This window comes from Strix aluco, chromosome 27, assembly GCF_031877795.1.
Source record: "Strix aluco isolate bStrAlu1 chromosome 27, bStrAlu1.hap1, whole genome shotgun sequence".
Lineage (NCBI taxonomy): Eukaryota > Metazoa > Chordata > Aves > Strigiformes > Strigidae > Strix > Strix aluco.
This window is the reverse complement of record NC_133957.1, coordinates 908708-926869: the sequence shown is the minus strand read 5'-3', so window position 1 is coordinate 926869 and position 18162 is coordinate 908708. Positions and strand designations below refer to the sequence as shown.

The following is an 18162-nucleotide window of genomic DNA, read 5'->3' as shown; positions in this document are numbered from 1 at the left end:
GCATCAGCTGTGATTTAATGGGGGTGTTCACCAGGAGAGCGGGTGATGCTCTGGCGCCGGAGGTGCCACTCTCAGCAGCGCATCCCCGCAGCCAAGCAGCCGGCTCCGGTGCTCTGGGCAGGGCTGTCCTTCTCCCCCGACCATTTCCACGTGTCAGCTGGGTTATTTATCTCCAAGCTGCGTTTCCCTCCCTCCCTCCCTCCCTCTGTCCAGGATGTCCTTAAGGAACAGGTTCCCCAGAAGTGAGGCTCAGGTATGTACAAGGAAGCCTGAGAGGATGCTGTCACATCTGGGAGGATGCCACCACATCTGGAAAGATGCTGTGAGATCTGGGAGGGTGCCGTCACATCTGGGACGATGCTATGACATCTGGGAGGATGCTGTGACATCTGGGAGGATGCCATCACATCTGGGAGGATGCTGTGACGTCTGGGAGGATGCCACCATTGCTGGGAGGATGCCATGACGTCTATGTACAAACTTCTTGAATAAATAAATTACAAGAATAAAAAAATATAAGACCTAAACCCAGCCTGCCCGCTGCCTTCTAAGAAGTGACAGGAGCCCTCCCGGCCGGGCGCAGCCTCCTCCCGCGGCCTCCGGCAGCCCCTTGTGGCAACCGGCGGCTTTGCAAAGCCCGACCAGCACCAAAAACCTTGGCAAGAAATGTCCCCTGTCCCCTCCGCGGCCTGGCCACCCCAACGGGACTGCACCGTGCTGGGGGGAACCCCCCGCCCCCACCGATGGCACCAGCAAACGGGCGAGGACGGGACCACGGCACCCCAGAACTCGTCCTTACACAACCGGCTTGGAGCTCCCCGGATAACTCCCTAAACCCCAAATCTGCTCCCGGCCCTTCCCCGAGCGAAGGCAGCGCAGGAGGGTGGTTGTGGGGTGTCACACCGGGGGTCACCGTGCTGGCCACGGCATCCCGCCGGTGCAGAGGGCTCAGCCCCGAAGCGAGGGGCGAGGGGTGGGTCTTGATGCCACAATAGAGGATCTGGCACTGTGGAGGTTCCCCCACGGCCTCCACCGACCTTCCCAGGCCTCCGCCTGGGGCTGGCAGCCCGGCTACGCGCGGTGCCGGAGGGCTCGGGGCCGGTTCTGGCCCCTGGCGGGGATGGACACGGCCGGGGTGACACCAGGGTTTGGGAGGGTGCTGCAAGGCGCAGAGCCTGGCTCCAGCTCCGCAGCGTTCGGTGTCGGGATCCTTGTGTTCAGCATCGGGATCCTCGTGTTCACCATCGGGATCCTCGTGTTCAGCATCGGGATCCTCGTGTTCAGCATCGGGATCTTCGTGTTCACCATCGGGATCCTCGTGTTCAGCATCGGGATCCTCGTGTTCAGCATCGGGATCTTCATGTTCACCATCGGGATCCTCGTGTTCAGCATCGGGATCTTCATGTTCACCATCGGGATCCTCATGTTCATCATCGGGATCTTCGTGTTCACCATCGGGATCCTCGTGTTCAACATTGGGATCCTCGTGTTCACCATCGGGATCTTCGTGTTCACCATCGGGATCCTCATGTTCAACATCGGGATCCTCGTGTTCACCATCGGGATCTTCGTGTGCAGCATCGGGATCCTGACGTTCGGAGTCAGGATCCTCAGCTCGCGCTTCCCGGCAGGATGCGCCCAGCACAGAGGGAACAGCTGGGATCCTTCATCTGCTCCGTATTTTCGTGTTCAAGGCTCCAAGCGAAGTGACCTTTGGGACTCTGCCTTTAAATGGAGAACGTGGCCTCCCACGATCTGCTTCAGGACCAAACTCGTGCTTTTTTGCCATGAAAACAGCTGAGCCAGGGTCTAAAAGTGCCCTTTCCCAGATCCCACAGGCCAGCTGGCAGCTGTACCTCTGAAAACATGTAAAAACCAACCAACCACAAAAAAAGCCAGACTTTAAAGATGAAGATAAGAGAGCAGCCAGGTTTCACGTGGAATTCAGGAAACCAGTTTTCGCAGCTCCTTGGCTAAAGCTGCCCCAAGCTCACCAGCGCCCTGAGGGCTTTGGCATCGTGATGCCCAGGCGGGGACACAGGCAGGAGGCTCCAAGGCCCCTCTCGAGGGGGGATTGCAGAGACGGTTTAATGCACCTGCACCGCTATGGGTACCTGCACCTTTGGCCGAAGCAGCAGTTCCCCAGGTTTATCCGATCCACAGATTCACCGCACATAAAAGGAGCTGGACGGGAGGTTTGGGGGTTTTAGCTGCACTGATGGGGGCTGCTCAGGCAGCAGAATCTTACTGAGGTGGGACAGGTATAAAAATACAGCCTAGAACTCCCCGCAGCTCCTCAGCTAAAGGTGCTAAATCCTGATCCTGCCCAGGATGGATGGAGCCATTTTAAGCAACAGTTTAAATTAAGATGTCTTGGCCAGCTGAGCCCACATCAGTGCGCAGGTTGCCACAGCTTTGGTGCCCAAAGGCCACCTCAGACCTCAGAGCAGAAACCTCTTTCTTGCTGCAAAGGGTGGGGGTGGTTTTCCACTGTCTCTTGCAAAGTTTTCCTTCCTGACTGGAGCCGTGATGCTCCCCAGCTGAAGAGGGACCCGCGGGGAAGGTCTGAGCAGCCCCAGGTAAGGTCGGGGTACGGTGAGATCATCCCCCATCCCTGGAGCCTGCTTTGGGGTGTCTAAGAGGGGTGGGTGACCTTAACAGAATTGTGAAGGTTTCTTCCTTTCACAGCACCGATCACTTAATGGTTGGCTTCTACTTAAGAAGAAAAACGGTTTAATTTCTGCAGCCAGGCTGCAGCTGGTCTGTCGCTGCCCCAGAGCTCCCGTAGCGGGGCTGCGGGTTGCCCTGTGCTACGCGGTTTAAGGGGTTCCGTGGGGAGCCGGGAGCTGCTCCAGCCTCCGCTCTCCTGCTGCCTCGTCGTAAGGAGCCGGGTTTACCCCTTCTCTCTGTGCGCTGCTCTGGTTCTGCTGCCAGGAAAGGTCTTTGCAGCTGCTTTGATGCGCACCGGTTAAGCGGGGAGGGCACCGACGCCGGGCGTGGGGAGGGGTGGAGATGTGTCCTTCCCGCTGGCGCTTGGTGCGACAGCCCCGCTGAGCTCAGTGTCCCACGCGACATTCCTCCTGCCCAAAGCGTTCCCAGTCTCCCCACCTCGTGGCCTAGACCGTGGGACATTTATCCACCTTCCAAACTCCCAAGATGTGCCCCCGTTTTTCCCCGCTCTGCTCCGGGGACGGCGCTGTGGGGAGCTGCTCCCCACCTGGGGTTTCGCAGCGTCCAAGCCCCCGGTGCAAACGTTTGCACGGGGCAGAGGATGGAAACGGGACCCAGGGGCTGTGCCGGTGGCTGGGAGCCGGCCGAGGCTTCCCGGCAGGATTAGGGATGCCGGAGCCCACGCGGTTCCCACGCCCGCTCTGTGTCTGCACAAGGGGGAGTGAACGGTCCAAAGTGCCCCCTCGTCCCCCCGGGAGAGGGTCCTGGCCCCAGGCAGGGCTCAGCGCCAAGCTGGGCTCGCTCACTCCCCCCGCTCGGGCCAGATGACAGATGCCTGCAGTGGAGGAGAACACGCTGCAGCCCCTGCTTCCAGCCTGGATGTTTCCAACCCAGAGCTGCACTATGAGGAGGAGGAGGAGGAGTTGGAGCCCTCAGACAGCAGCATCTTCTCTGAGGACTCCATCTGCCCTTGCCATGAGCTCTCCCCAGGGTCGGGGGTTCCAGGGACCTCAGCCTCTACCAGTGCTGCGCCAGGAACGATGGAGAAGACAGCGGCCAAGGAGGTGAAGAGCGAGGAGAAAAAGAGGCAGAGGAGCTAAGGGAGGGGTGTCAGGGCGGGGGTGAGGTCCCAGCTGTCACCTTGGACCTGCTCACTTTTCTGGCAGGGGGGTGGGTGCCCTCCCCGGTGGGATGGTGATGCCCAAGGGTGGAGGATTCTGTGGATGTACCCAGCTGAGATGCCCCAGCCCCTGTGGTCCGTGGCCCCGTGGCCACCCTGGCCCAGCTGTGGCCGTACTGGGCTCCGATGGGCCGTGACCCTGCCCTGGGCTGGGCTCTGGCTCTGCCAGGGAGCAGGTCTGTGGCAGAAGCATCTCTTTTCTTTTTTCCCTTTTTTTTTTTTTTTCCCTCTTTGATCTTCCTGAGATCTTGATATTGCAGCACACGGTGGAATGGGGCTGTGCAAATTCAAATGGAAGTGGTTGCCATGTTAACAGGATTGATTTAATGAATAAAGCTCAGGGCTGCTTGTTGGGCTGGCAGGAACACTTCCCCCTCGTCCACCCCGTCACCCCCTCGGTGACATTAACCTCCCCACAGACCAAGGCTCAGCGTGGGGAAACATCTCTGGGAGATGGGTGCCGGGCACAGGCTGGAAACCAAACCTGGGGTGCTCATGGACACCCCTCCAGAGCGACGACGGTCAGAGAGGCAGCAGCTTTTGTGCCCCAGCATCACCCAGTGGTCCCTGTCCCCAAACCAGCCTGCACCCACATGGAGTCCCGGGACCCCTCACTGCACCCATCCAGCCCCCCAGGACCTGCTCCCCCAGGCAGCCGTGCAGCTGCTTTCGTGGGTGCTGGCGCACGCTGGATGTGCTGCAGCGAGCTTGTGCTCCCCATATTTCAAGCTCCTCTTAAATCCGGCTCCATCCTGGGGTGTAGGCAGGTGAAAAGGGGGTGCTGGCCACCCTGAGCAGCCGCGCTGGCTCCAGCACCCGGGGTTTGACCCCCAGGGAGAGCGACTGGCAGCGAGAGCCGCCCCAAGCTCTAGTTATCAGGGTAATAAATAACCCTTGGCCAGGCACGGAGCCCCCTCCCTTCGCCACCCCCTTCTTTAGGGGCACAAAAGCCCCGCTCCCCACGTCCAGGCCCCAGCTCTGCCTTTTGGGGGGCAGCGGGAGGTTTGGGCCGAGCCACGGGCAGGCAGGGAAGGGGATGCTCATCGGGAAGGAGCTGCCACGTCCCCGTCTGTTCCCCTCCAGCCCTTGGCTCGCGTCGGGCTCCCCAGCACGTGGCTGCCCTCCTTCGCCAGCTCCCGGCGGCGGCTCACAGATGAGTCGGGGGCGGCCGGCACATGGAGCAGCCATCGGCTCCCGCCGCGCGGGGGGAAGGGACAGCCGGGCTCCCGCCGGCCCCTCGTCCCCCTCCACACTCCGCCGCTGTGGGGACGGCTTGGTAGAACCCCGAGGAGTAGCTGGATGTGGCCGTGGGGGGGGGTCTGAGCGTGGTCCAGGGGCTGCCCGCACCCTTTTGCGGGATGAAGTCCCAGCGCGCGGCAACGAGCGCCCAAACGATGACGGAAAGTCTCGCTTCGGCTTCGAGGGGGTGGCGGGAGGTTGCGCCACCGCGGGCAGGGCCGCGAGTCGCGGTGCTGCCGGCGTGCCGGTGCTCAGCCCAGCGCCGAGGCGGGCGCCCAGCCCCGCTGATTCACCCCGGCTGCCCCAGCCGGGGGCTGAGAGAGCCGGGGGGGGGGGTTGGTGCGTTCATTAACGTACCCACGGTCAGTCCCAGCCCCGGATGAATTTGCTTTCCCGCAGCGGCAGCGCCAGGGATGCAGCCCAGCCCCCGGTCCCACCCATCCCTGCCCTTCGAGTCGCCCAGGATTAGGACTTAGTAACTTTTAGGAGTTTTTAAGCAAGTTTTATCCCCCTCAGTGATGATTCTGGTTTAAAAAATGAGGCTGTCCCATTCGGGAGATGAAAGCGCGGGGACCGAGGCAGCCCTCGCCGGAGAGCCGGCACGCTCGGCTGCCCAGGGAAGCTCCTGCCTGCAGCTGTAAAAGCGGGGTGCTGGTGCCCGCCGTGGGCCTGCGCCCGTGGAAGGCAGCGGGGACACAGGAACCATCCAGGAATAACCCCAGGAGGGGCCGATCGCCGGTCAGATCACCGAGACCCGCGCGCCAGAGCAAAGATGGTCACGGCGATAACGCGTCTGCAGGCACTGGCTTCCTCCCGGGCGGCTCCTATCAGATGGAAACTGCCCGTTTCCCCCGCGCCGGCTCAGCAAAGGCCCCGGCCCCAGTGCGGGCAAGGTCACGCATGAAGGTCGCTCATGTTTTATCCTGGTTTTGTGTTTTTGTTTGTTTAAACTTCCTAGATCATGGGCGATAGCGGGGAAGAGGCGGCTGGCAAGACTCAAAGCTTCGCAGCCACGCTCGCCCAGCCTGGAGAGACTCCGGGTGCAAGTTGGGTTCATGATGCAATCGGGGTCGGTGATGCAACGGGGAATGGAGAGGTAAATCCGGCCCCGTGGCTTTGTTAGGAAAGAGGCTGCAATGCCAGTCTGAGCGCTGCCGGCGGCCTCTGCCCACGGGCGCGGGTCACCAGGCCGGGGCAAGCAGCTGGGAGAGGCAGGGATGGGGCTGGGAAAGGTGCTGGAGGGAGAGGAGGGACGGGAGGAGCGTGAAGCTGCTCAGAGTGGGGTGGACCAACGAGCAACCCCAGAAAGGAAAAAGGGGAAGCGGCGCTTCCGCAGCCCCGGCAGCCCCACGTGTCCTGGGGGAGCGGGAAGTGCCCAGCCTCCCCCCGTGGGAACAGCCCCACTGCTGGCGTCCCAGTGCCTGCTGCAGCAGCATCCCCAGGGCCGCGGTGGGGGACAGAGGGGATGTGCCATGGTGCTGCAGCATCCCCAGGGCCATTGTGGGGGACAGAGGGGATGTGCCATGGTGCTGCAGCATCCCCAGGGCCGTTGTGGGGGACAGAGGGGATGTGCCGTGGTGCAGCAGCATCCCCAGGGCCGCGGTGGGGGACAGAGGGGATGTGCCATGGTGCTGCAGCATCCCCAGGGCCACGGTGGGGGACAGAGGGGATGTGCCATGGTGCTGCGACATCCCCAGGGCCACGGTGGGGGACGGAGGGGATGTGCCGTGGTGCTGCGACATCACCAAGGCCGTGGTGGGGGACGGAGGGGATGTGCCGTGGTGCTGCAGCATCCCCAGGGCCACGGTGGGGGACGGAGGGGACGTGCCATGGTGCAGCAGCATCCCCAGGGCCGTTGTGGGGGACAGAAGGGATGTGCCGTGGTGCTGCAGCATCCCCAGGGCCGCGGTGGGGGACGGAGTGGACGTGCCAGCAGCAGGCACCGAGCAAACCCCTTGGCCCAGCCCTGCTCAGTGCCCACAGCCGGGCAGAGCATCCCTGACGGGGTGACCATTTGGCAGCACCCTCTGGCACTGCGTTACACCCCGGGGGACAAAACCTCCCCTGGCCTCCAGCGCAGCACCCCGGAAGTGTTGTGGCCAGCACCGAATAACCGGGGAGACCCTTGGCTCCGCTGTGGTGCTCCTGTGCCCATGAGGGCGCAATGCGGGAGCAGGAGCAATGGCCAAGCTCGTCAAGGTCATTCCCACAGTGTCTCTCCGCGCCATTCCCACCCCCAGCACCACCAAAGCGACCAGCTGCGTTTCTGCCAAAGGCCTTCAGGTGTTCGGGGAAGGAGACGCGACGGCCGGGCCCCCACCAAGGGCTTGGGTTTGCCTTGAAAAACCAGGAAACCAAGTGGGAAAGTGCCCAGTGAAGGACAGGAACGGGCGAAGGGAGAGCAACCAGGATGGAGCTGGGGCCCGGTGCGCGGGAGGAAGGGAGCCTGGCCGTGGATGTGTGCTCAGCAATAGGAAATGCTTTATTAGCTGGGAGTGGTGGAGAGAAGCCAGGCAGGAAGAGGCAGTAATAAGAAACATTTTTTTGAATTCTCCCACATCCAGACCACAGAGCGCTTGCCAAGCGGCTGCGTTCGGACAACGGGGCCGCCGAGCCGAGCCTCCGGGACGGGGACAGAGACATTCCCCCACCGGGCTGGACAGCGGGAGGGGAACAGACCCATGAAGCTCCTCCAAGCCGGGGCGCACGGCACGGAGCGGAGCTGCCCTGGCTGAGCTCGGCACCGCGGCCGGGAGAGCCTCAGCGGGGCCGGGCAGCGCCGCGGGAGCCTGCGGGACACGGATGCTGTAGGTGAGTGGGGGAGCACCGTGGGGTCCAGGACTGCGCCGGGTCAGCAATTCCCTCCTGATTTACCCCCGTGCAGCTGAAATCAGGATTTGGCCCCATTTCCTTCGTGTGCGGTGGGACGCCGGGTTGACGTCAGGGTTAGCGGAGGCTGGAATCAGGGTTCTGGCGGAGCCGGGAGCGTAAATCTGGATTTACACCAGTGCAGTAGTAGCAGGATTTGTCCCCAGGTCCTTGTTAAAGAGCTGAAATAATACGAGGCTGCTACTGAAAATCCGGAGCTGACATCGGAAATGGGAAATTTGGGTGTATTTTGAAAAAACATGGGGAAAAATGAGGGAATGTTGACATCTCCGCTAGCCGGGGGCTGGAGCGAGGGTGGTGGGGCACCACCACAGGACGCGCCACCTCAACGCGCCCCCTCTGCAAAGCCGAAGCCCGGCTTCCTCGGAGGAGGGGTGGGCGAGGAAGAGCCAAACGGCCGCTAAAGAGCCTCCATTTTCCGAGCAAAGTGCCTGAAGCGAAGCTGGTGTGCGCCGCGCCGTGGGAGCGCTGCCCCGCTGCCGGCACCCGAACCTTGCCGCAAGGCCACGGCAGGAACTGTCCCCTCGTCCCCGCTCTGCACGAGGAGCCGCGTGTGGCACCAGCCCCGCGAAGAGATTCCCACGAGCTGGTTTTGCCGCTCTCTCTGTGCGTCTCTTCTTCACGGCGCCGCAATGCCCATCAGTGCAAGGGGGGCCGGGGTGGCGCAGCCCACGCTGAGCTGACCTGGAGGATGCAAACGGCTTTGCTGTGTGTGGGACCAACCCGTGGCTGTGGGGAGGGAGGATAAAAACCTCCGTCCGCTGCCTGAAACCAGGCTGAAGCCTTGGGAATCCGCGGCAAAGCTCTTGCCGACTCCGACGTGTCCATCCAGCCCTTCGCACCCGCAGCCGGTGCTGTCGGCGGCCAACACACGCCCTGGCTCCCCCGGCTTCCCCCCCAGCGCCAGCACGAGGTCCCCACCGTGTCCAGCTCCCTGCGAAAAGGCCACACAGGGGAACTGAGTCACGAGCTGCATCCTGCGGCGAAACCCCCCGGGAGCAGCAGAAACTGCAGGGGAGGGCGGCAGCGCCGCGATGGCGAAGTTCTGCCGAGCCGCCCCGGGAAGAGCAAAGGATCCTCTGGTCACCTCGCACGTCCCCGAGGATTGTGCCCAGGCTCCCGCCGCCTCCCTCTCCATCTCCCCCCAACAGCCCCTTCGCTTTTCTCTCTGTGGGGTCACAGGGAAATTCCCCTTCCCCGGGGCTGCGTCTTGCTCTGGACCCCCCCAGCCCGCCGGCGCCATGGCACGGCTGCCAACCGCTCCCGGCCGCTTCTGCCAGCGCCCGCGTCCCTCCGAGAGCTTTCAGTTGGGTTTTTTTTCCTTCTCCTGACGCTGCCACAAATCCCCCAGGACGGAGGGAAGGAACATGGCGACGGGAGCTGCCACCACCCCCCAGCCAGGCCGGGGAAGATGCTCCTGACAGCGGGTGGGTGCGTGAGCTGCAGCTCCAGCACGAGGAAGGTCGGGGACAGGGATGGGGACGCGGGGGCTGGTTTGACCCGTTACAGAAGCCCCCGGGATGTTTTTCCCGTGGGATGCCAGGAGTGGCTCTGGGTTAAGGTTTGCCCTCGGTTAACGCCGACAATCCCTGTGGTGTTGTTGCATGTACAGCGAAGTTTCTGGTGAGGCCCTGACCAAATATCCTGCAGCCGTCTAACGGCTCGGGATGTTATGGAAGTTCTCCCAAGGAGGGAATTCACCACCCGGGAGTCTCGGCTTCTCTTTAAAAAGCTGCATTTTGTAGCTCTCAAGGAGCAGCTGTGCCTGGGAGCATCCTGGAGGCTCAAGGAGCAGCAGCCCAACTCCCAGGGAGTTTAATTTTTAAAATAAAGCTGATCCAGGCCCAGCCGAGGGACCGACCGCTGCTTCAGCCGAAGATCAGCCCGGGCACCGCTCCTGGCACGGGGCACCCAGGACCAGACCCTGCTCCCGCCCTCCAGCCCCGGGACCCGACCGCTGTTTCCTCCCCATGAGCAACAACCAAGCGAGTTATTTTGGGGAGGAAAAGTTCATTTTGCACCGTGGCCGGAGCCTGCCTGGGTCAGCCTCGTACGTGTGTGTTCTCGAGGGCCGGGCTTGCGTGACTTCGCTTCCCCATCAAGGCCAGAATCTAAACAATCTTGATTCCTGTCCCGGCAGCCCTGGGCAGGGCTCCTTCAATTGCAGGAAACGGAGACTTTGGCGTGTTTATGTCGGGAACCACGAAGAATAAGCTGAGGAGGGGCCGGGGAGCCCCGGCTGAGCTCTCAGCCATGTGAAAGGGGCAGCAATGCCGGCGGGGCAGGGGGCAGCGCCAGCCCCGCCGTGTTTGGTTTGGCAGAAACCTCTTTTTTACAACGAAAAAAAAAAAAAAAGAGAGAGAAAAAATAGCAGAACTTCCCCCAAAGGCGCAGCTGGGGAATTTTTGGCTGCCCGCAGCGCCTCTGCTTGTGTCATCGATAAGCTCCGTACAAAAACTCCGCCGGGATCAAGCCCCGGAGCGTGGCCAAGCTGCACGGTGGGGGCGAGCGACGCGGCGCGGGGGCTTTCAGGACGGGTCTTGCCAACCCCGGGTGCCGCGGCATCACCGCGCTCGCCATGGCCCATCGGGTCTGGCAGCGGCTGCGGTTTTATAGCGCAGGAGCCACAGGAATGGTGGCAAATGCCAGGATATGGGTTGCTGGGATAAAGGAAGGATGTTGGGGCAGCACGGGCAGGGTCAGCTCCCCGTTCAGGAGCGCTCCCAAGTGCCGTGGGGCTGTGCGCGGTGTCCCACGCCACGGTGCGGGGGTCCCCCAAGCTCCGGAGGTCCCGGGATCTGCTCTCAGGAAGGGCTGGACCTGGGATGTCCGGAGCCAGACTCCGCTGGGAAGCGGCACATCCTACCCCGCACCGCTCCGCCCGTCCTCTCCCTCCCCGCCGGCCTCCATCGCTCACCACAACCCCCCCAGTTCCTTCCCAAAGCCCCCGCGGTCGCCGCCAGCCTGGCGATGAGCCCCTTGGGGGTGGGGGGGGTGCGGGGGGCTGCGTCTCACCCCCTCTGCTCCCCGCAGGACGATGCCGTGCGGAGCCTGCGGCCGGGCCGTGCTGGCGCTGATGACCCTCTCCCTCAGCTTCGCAGCCGGTGAGTACCGAAACGAGCCACCGGCCGCTCTCCGCCACGTGCTGGGGCCGGGGGGGGTTAAAATAAACCCTCGGCTCTTTGGGAATGTCATCGCTTGCTCAAAATAAACCGCCAAGGAGGGCAGCTCCTTCGAGCGCGCCTGGAGCGAGTGCCGAGGGAGGCAGCGCTCCTCAGGGACCCGCGCCAGCCCCAGCGAGGGGCTTCTCCCCTTCGGGACGGTGACCTGCCTCCCAGAGAGCGTCTCCGCTTAATTAATTACGGTTCATCAAGTGCTTCGGCATCACCGGAGGGGAGACGGGGAAAGGCGTGTGTGCGCGGGCTTTGGAAGGTGGTTGTTCCCAGCGGTGCTGATGGTGGGGAGAGGGGACGAGCTGCTCGTGATCCCCGGGGGAGCACCAGGGTGACCCGGGGACGCACCCAGGCTGGGGGCTTGTGCAGGGAGGACCGAAGCCGCGAGGCCGTGCCAGGGAGGAGCAGCAGAGCTCACGGTGGGGACAAGTCCCCACCGGGTCCCCATCCTGCCCACGGGGCCACCAACCCCCGGGGCTCCCCAACCTGGCCCCGCCACCACCCCACGGCCCCGGCCCCGGGGTGGCCTTTGGGGCAGGGGGGGTGACAGGCACAGGAGGGGGGCTGGCCACAGCCCTGCGTCCCCGCGCCGCTGTCCGTGCGTCCCCTTGCCGCCGTCTGGCTGGCTGCCCTCGCGCTGAACTCGCTGATTCCAGGAGGGATATTTTCTGCGCAAAAGGGCAGAGCTAAATCAGGAGGTTGGGAGCGTGGCCGCCCTCTCTGCCGCTCCGGCACCGCGGCGCGGGGAAGCGCCTTGGGAGCGGCTGGGGAAAGCTCCGGGAAAGACCCCGGGTTCGGGGGTTCCTGAAACGCAGCGTCCCCGCAGCACCCGCTGGGTTTGGGGCTTTTGAGCCCACCCGGAGCGGGGTGTTCCCATGTTCTCTGGGACCCCACGGGCAGGATGTGACCCTGTGCGCTGTGACCCAGTGCATCCCAGTTAATCCCAGTTGGTGGGGCTGGATACATGGCCCCTCCGCTGCCTCCCTGGGGGCGCAGGGACAGGAGACCCCCCCAGGTTTGGGGTTGGTGCTTGGGTCCCAGCCGGGAGCAAGCGATTTCCTGGGAGGTCTCAGGATGGGCTTGGCTGTGCTGAGCACCCACAGCCACCTTCCCCAGCCCTGACCACGGTGGTCCCCAGCCTCCCGCTCTCCAAATTTGGTTCAGGAGTTTTTAGGCCAGATGTCACTGTCCCCAAAGCCACTGGGCCGGGCAGTGGGGTGGCCCCACGGCACAAAGCGTCCCCTCCACGTCCCCGCAGATGAGCTGCTGTGCGCCTGCGACGTGCCACACTGCAGCCAGCCCACCTGCACCGGCACCGTGTGCTTCGTCAGCAAGAGGAAGGAGGAGGGGACCGTCACCCAGCACCGGGGCTGCTTCTCCCGGAACATCCTGGAGAACTGCCGCACGCCCGTGACGGAGCAGTACGGCATGAAGTGCTGCAGCTCCAGCATGTGCAACGCCGAGCTGGAGATCTTCCTGCAAGGTAACGGGGGCACGAGCGCCTTCGAGGAGCCAGGGATGGGGGGGGGAGAGAGGCAGAGCGGCCCACGCGGCTGGAGATGGGGTGGAGTGTCCAGATCAGCCCTGTCCTCGCTCAGCGCCTTGAGGGTCACCCTTTCCCAGGTGGGACAGGGCCAGCGCGATGTCCTCAGGTGTCCCTTCATCCCTGGGGCTGACCCCAACGCGGAGCCACCCTCCCAGCTCCAAGCACCAAGATGTCCACCCTCCCCAATCCACCTTCATGCTCCCATCCATCCTTTCCCCCGCCAGGAGAAGAGGACCTGGGCAAGGCGCCTTCCCTGCCCAACCTCCTCCTGATGATCTTCGTCCCACTGCTCACCCTCCTCGTCCTCGCGGCGCTCACGGCGCTCTTCTGCTGGAAAGTGGCCCAGCACCGCCACAAGAAGAGCAACCTGGGGGACATGGACCTCATGCTGAAGGCATCGATGTTGGGAGACAGCACGTTAGAGGTGGGTGAGCTACAGGGGGGACCCCAAATGCCCCCGAGGTGTGGGAGGGAGGGACGTGCCGGGTGTGGGGTGGCCACCGGGCTGACCCCACTGCTGGCCCGGCTGCGCAGGACTTGCTGAATGACGACTGCACCACGGGCAGTGGCTCGGGGCTGCCCTTCCTCGTCCAGCGAACGGTGGCTCGGCAGATCACCCTCGTGGAGTGCGTGGGTAAGGAGAGCGGCCATACGGGGGGGTGCTGTCCCGGCTCCCCCAGATGGTGCTTGGGCACGTGCCAGACCCCTTTCCCCCAGCGCCGCCAGACCCAGGAGGGGGGTTGGACCTGATTGTCTCAGCCAAAACCTCATGGAGACCCCAAGTTCTTCCCCATCCTGCTGATGGGGGAGGGAGAGAGCGGCTGGGTGGGTGCCTGGCAGTTGGCCAAGGTCAACAGACGTGGATGTGAGGAGGGGGCCCGGGGGGGGCTGCGTGACACGGTGCCGTGGCCGTGGCAGGCAAAGGACGCTACGGCGAGGTGTGGCGAGGCGTGTGGCACGGCGAGAGCGTGGCCGTGAAGATCTTCTCTTCCCGGGACGAGCAGTCGTGGTTCCGTGAGACGGAGATCTACAACACCGTCCTCCTCCGGCACGACAACATCCTGGGTGAGTGGGGGGCCAGGGGGGGCCGGGGGGCAGCTGCACGGTGGCTCCACGGGCCCGGGTCTTCTCCCCATCCAGGCTTCATCGCCTCAGACATGACGTCGAGGAACTCCAGCACCCAGCTCTGGCTCATCACCCACTACCACGAGAACGGGTCGCTCTACGACTACCTGCAGAGGACGACCTTGGACGTGGAGACCTGCCTGGGGTTGGCCTCCTCCATCATCTGCGGCCTCGTCCACCTCCACGTGGAGATCTTCGGCACTCAGGGCAAGCCCGCCATCGCCCACCGCGACCTGAAGAGCAGGAACATCTTGGTGAAAAGCAACCGGCAGTGCTGCATCGCAGACCTGGGTGAGATGGGGGTGGGATGTGGAACCCCAGGGATGGGGTACCCTGGGGATGCGGTACCTCAAGGATGTGGTACCCCAAGGATGCAGTGCCCCTGGGATGTGGTACCCCAGGGATGCAGTGCCCCAGGGATGAGGTGCCCCAAGGATGCGGTACCCCAAGGATGTGGTACCCCAGGGATGTGGTACCCCAAGGATGCAGTACTCCAGGGATGCAGAGCCCCAGGGATGTGGTACCCCAGGGATGTGGTACCCCAAGGATGCAGTACTCCAGGGATGCAGAGCCCTGGGGATGTGGTACCCCAGGGATGCAGTGCCCCAGGGATGAGGTGCCCCAAGGATGCGGTACCCCAGGGATATGGTACCCCAAGGATGTGGTACCCCAAGGATGTGGTACCCCAGGGATGTGGCACCCCAAGGATGCAGTACTCCAGGGATGCAGTGTCCCAGGGATGCAGAACCCCAGGCATGTGGTACCCCAGGGATGCAGTGCCCCAGGGATGAGGTGCCCCAAGGATGTGGTACCCCAAGGATGCTGTACCCTAAGGATGTGGTACCCCAGGGATGTGGTACCCAAGGATGTGGTGCCCCAAGAATGCACCATCCTGGGGATGCAGCTCCAGCACAGCGCTGACCGGGGCCGGCACCCCTCCAGGGCTGGCCGTCATGCACTCCCAGGGCAGCGACTACCTGGACATCGGCAACAACCCCCGGGTGGGCACCAAGCGCTACATGGCCCCCGAGGTGCTCAGCGAGCAGATCCGCACCGACTGCTTCGAGTCCTACAAGAAGACGGACATCTGGGCGTACGGGCTGGTGCTCTGGGAGATCACCCGGCGGACGGTGGTGAACGGTGAGCGGCTCCCGGCCGGCTGCCGCGCTCCCAGCGAGGCTCTGCGCCCGCTCCCTCCTTCCCTCCTTTTTGTTGCTTTTTTTTTTTTTTTTTTATTTCCCTTCGCCCAGAAGATTAGCTGTAAATTATAAACACTGTAATCTAGTGTCAGCACCCGGCTCCCTGATTAAAGGGCCCATTAGACTCAATCAGCGCTTTGTTTGTTCAGCGCTGATTAGAAAACAAGCGGCGTCGAGCGCTGCCTGGAAGCCGGCCACGGCCGGGACCTCCGGCCGACGGAGCTTGGCTTGGGGGGACGGGGATGGGGACAGGGATGGGGTCCCCCACGCTGTGGAGGAGCCTCCTTGGGGCTGCCCAGCCAACACCGCTCCCCACCAGCAAAGTCCATTAGAAGCATTAATTAAATGGTGGGCGCTGGTGGGTGAGGCAGGAGGTCCCCCCGGGGCGCAGTCTGGCGGGAATAAGCTCATTTACTGCCCCGGGGCTCCTTCGGATTAAACATTTACTCCCAATTCCCCAAAGCCATGTGCAGGGGATGACCTTCAGGCAGCTGGTTTTAACTCTCCCAGGCACTCTCGCCCTCCAGGATGGGCTGTGCGGCCCCTGCACGGCCCCAGGGCAGCGGGAACGGGGGCTCCGGCAGACCCCGAGGTTCAGGAGCCACCCCCCGGGGTGCAGGGAGCTGGGGGGTGCTCAGGGAAGCCCAGGGGGGTGAAACCCCGCGGACACACAGACATATGGAGGCACTAAGCAGGGATTAGCTGGGCCAGCTGGTGGGCTCACCATGGGGCTGCCGGACAGAGGTGTGGGGCTGCGAGGTGGCATCGGTGCCAGGAGCTGGTGCCGGTGCTAGAGCCGGGGCTGGAGCTGGCCCCAGCCACCCTGTGCTGGCCCAGCGAGGGCCCGCGGCGCAGCCGGGGCGGGAGCCACGCACCCCACAGGCAGCGTCACCGCGCTGCAATGGGGCAAATCACACCGGCAAGTCCCGGGGCCCCACATGCCCCCCCCCCAAGGCAGGGTGCAGGTCAGTCGTGCCAGCCACCACAGGCCCCCCGTGATGTGCACGGTGGGGGGTGAACCCCGCACCCCCTCGCCGCCCTCACGCCGCCCCCCCCTCCTGCAGGCATCGTGGAGGAGTACCGGCCACCCTTCTTCGACGCCGTCCCCAGCGACCCCAGCTTTGAGGACATGAAGAAGGTGGTGTGTGTCGACCAGCAGACCCCCGTGGTCCCCAACCGCCTCTTCTCCGACCCGGTGAGTCCCAGGGGGGGCCACCCCCCCCTCCCACCCCAAGCTTGACCTCTGCTCCCCATTAAACCCTTCAATTTTCCCCTCTTTTTTGTGCCTCCCCCAGGTTTTGTTGGCACTGGCGAAGATCATGAAGGAGTGCTGGTACCAGAGCCCCTCGGCCCGCCTCACCGCCCTGCGGATTAAAAAGACGCTGAAGAAGCTGAACAATTCCCTGGAAAAGCCCAAGCTGGAGCAGTGAGCGCCGGGCACGCACCGGAGCTGTCACGGGCTGCACCAGGGACGGCGGCAAAGCCAACGCCGGGATGGCTCCCAGTCACAGAGGGGGTTTTGCTCGCAGCCCCCGCTTTTCCCACCCCTCCTCGGAGCCTTTTTAATTTGCAAGGAGGGAAAAAATAGGAAAAAAAAAAAAAAAAGCAAGGGAGGAATCTTCCAGCCTGGTTATAAAAATACCCCCTGGATCCGTTATCTGACGCCAGCCCGTCTCGCCTGCCGGGCAGGGATGGCAACAGGCCCCCCGGCCAGACGCCACGGCCGAGGGGCGAGCAGGCGCCGCAGCCCCCGAGCCCAGCCGGGCACCCATCCCATGGCTGGCACCCAACGCACACGCAGGCAGCGGGTGCTGCCCAAACCTGCCTGCCCGGCGCGTTGGCAGCGGGGATGCCGCGGGCTCGGCGGCGGCAGCAGCAGGAATTCCCCGGCAGGGCCGCGGTGCCCGGCGCGCCTCTCGCCGAAGGAGGTCTGGATTTCGCTGGGGAAGGATGGTCCGGGGGCAGCATCCCCCCAGCCGGGCTGGATCCGCACCCCGGCACCTCTCAGGGCTCCCCAGGACGAGGAGCTGCCGGCACCGAGCATCCCCGTGCCGCGGGGACCCACCGATTCGAGGACTTCCGCAGCCGTGGTGGCTTGACCCTTCCCTGCCGAGCAGCTGGCAGCCCCCCCTTTCCAAGCCCATTGGGTTTTGCCAACATTTTGGTGTTTTCTGGGGTGTTTTGGTGCACCCTGCGACCAGGCCGCACCGCTCACCGCCCTCCCAAACCCCCCCCCCGCAACGTTCGGAGCCATTAGGACGGGTCCAGGATGTTCAGCAGAACCAGCTTTGCGCCCTACTCCGTAATTATTTAATTATTAAGATTTAATATATTTAATAAAGTGTAAAGCTATTTTATCGCTTAACAGCTGCCAAACCTCCCCCCTCAGGCAGCGGGCAGGATGAGACCCCGGCGCTTCTGCATGGCTTAATTTATTGCTTCAACACCGTGTAGCTGCCGTGTATCGCCCCGGCACCACAATAAACCTCGCTCCATCCTCGTGCCAACCCTCTCCCTGCGCCCGCGAGGGGCTGGGGCTGCACCGGGGGGGGGCTGCGGCTGCCGACCCCCCCACTTTTGGGGGTTTGCAGTGCTGATGGGCTGGTGGCGAGGGTAAAGCCCCCCCGGGATGAAAGGGGAGCTCGGGAGAGTGGGGCTGTGGGGGGGTTTCGGCCCCTGCGTGTTCCCGACACGTCGCTGAGGTCGCCCCGGGCTCATTCTGTCCTGCCCTTGTGTCCCCCTCCCAGTTAGGGACTGGGAGAAACTGGTCAGCAAAGGGCGGCTGCTGGCCCTCTGCGGGGATGGCGCTGGGCTGAGGGGTATGTAGGGGTTTGGGGTGCTCAGCCTGGGGTGCCCTGCCCAGGGCTCAGGGTGCTCAGCCCAGGTTTTGGGGTGCCCTGACCGGAGTTTAGGGTGCTCAGCTTGGGATTTAAGGTGCCCTGGCCCAGGGCTCGGGGTGCTCAGCCCAGGGTTTGGGGTGCTCAGTCTCAGGTTTGCGATGCCCTGACCGGGGTTTGGGGTGCCCAGCCTGGGATTTAGGGTGTCCTGCCCAGGGCTGGGGGTGCTCAGCCCAGGGTTTGGGGTGCTCAGCCTGGGGTGCCCAGCCCAGGGTTTGGGGTGCTCAGCCTGGGGTGCCCTGCC

The 18162-nt window shown here is 63.7% G+C and overlaps 1 protein-coding gene across 5 annotated transcripts; it reads left to right on the top strand.

The window, feature by feature from the left end:
• The first annotated feature begins 7485 nt into the window (after positions 1-7485).
• Positions 7486-17528, top strand: ACVRL1 (activin A receptor like type 1). Of its 5 annotated transcripts, none has more exons than XM_074807636.1 (10): positions 7491-7900; positions 11012-11082; positions 12410-12634; positions 12925-13121; positions 13232-13331; positions 13616-13762; positions 13838-14113; positions 14765-14962; positions 16086-16216; positions 16317-17528. In XM_074807636.1, the coding sequence occupies exons 2-10, from the start codon at positions 11016-11018 to the stop codon at positions 16449-16451; spliced, it is 1476 nt and encodes a 491-aa protein (XP_074663737.1). In that variant the 5' UTR covers positions 7491-7900; positions 11012-11015; the 3' UTR covers positions 16452-17528. The 5 variants fall into 5 exon arrangements, with proteins under 5 accessions (XP_074663733.1, XP_074663737.1, XP_074663736.1 ...); XM_074807635.1 differs by having other exon boundaries at positions 7494-7900; positions 12922-13121; XM_074807632.1 differs by having other exon boundaries at positions 7486-7900; positions 12922-13121; positions 13616-14113.
• The last annotated feature ends 634 nt before the right edge of the window (positions 17529-18162 follow it).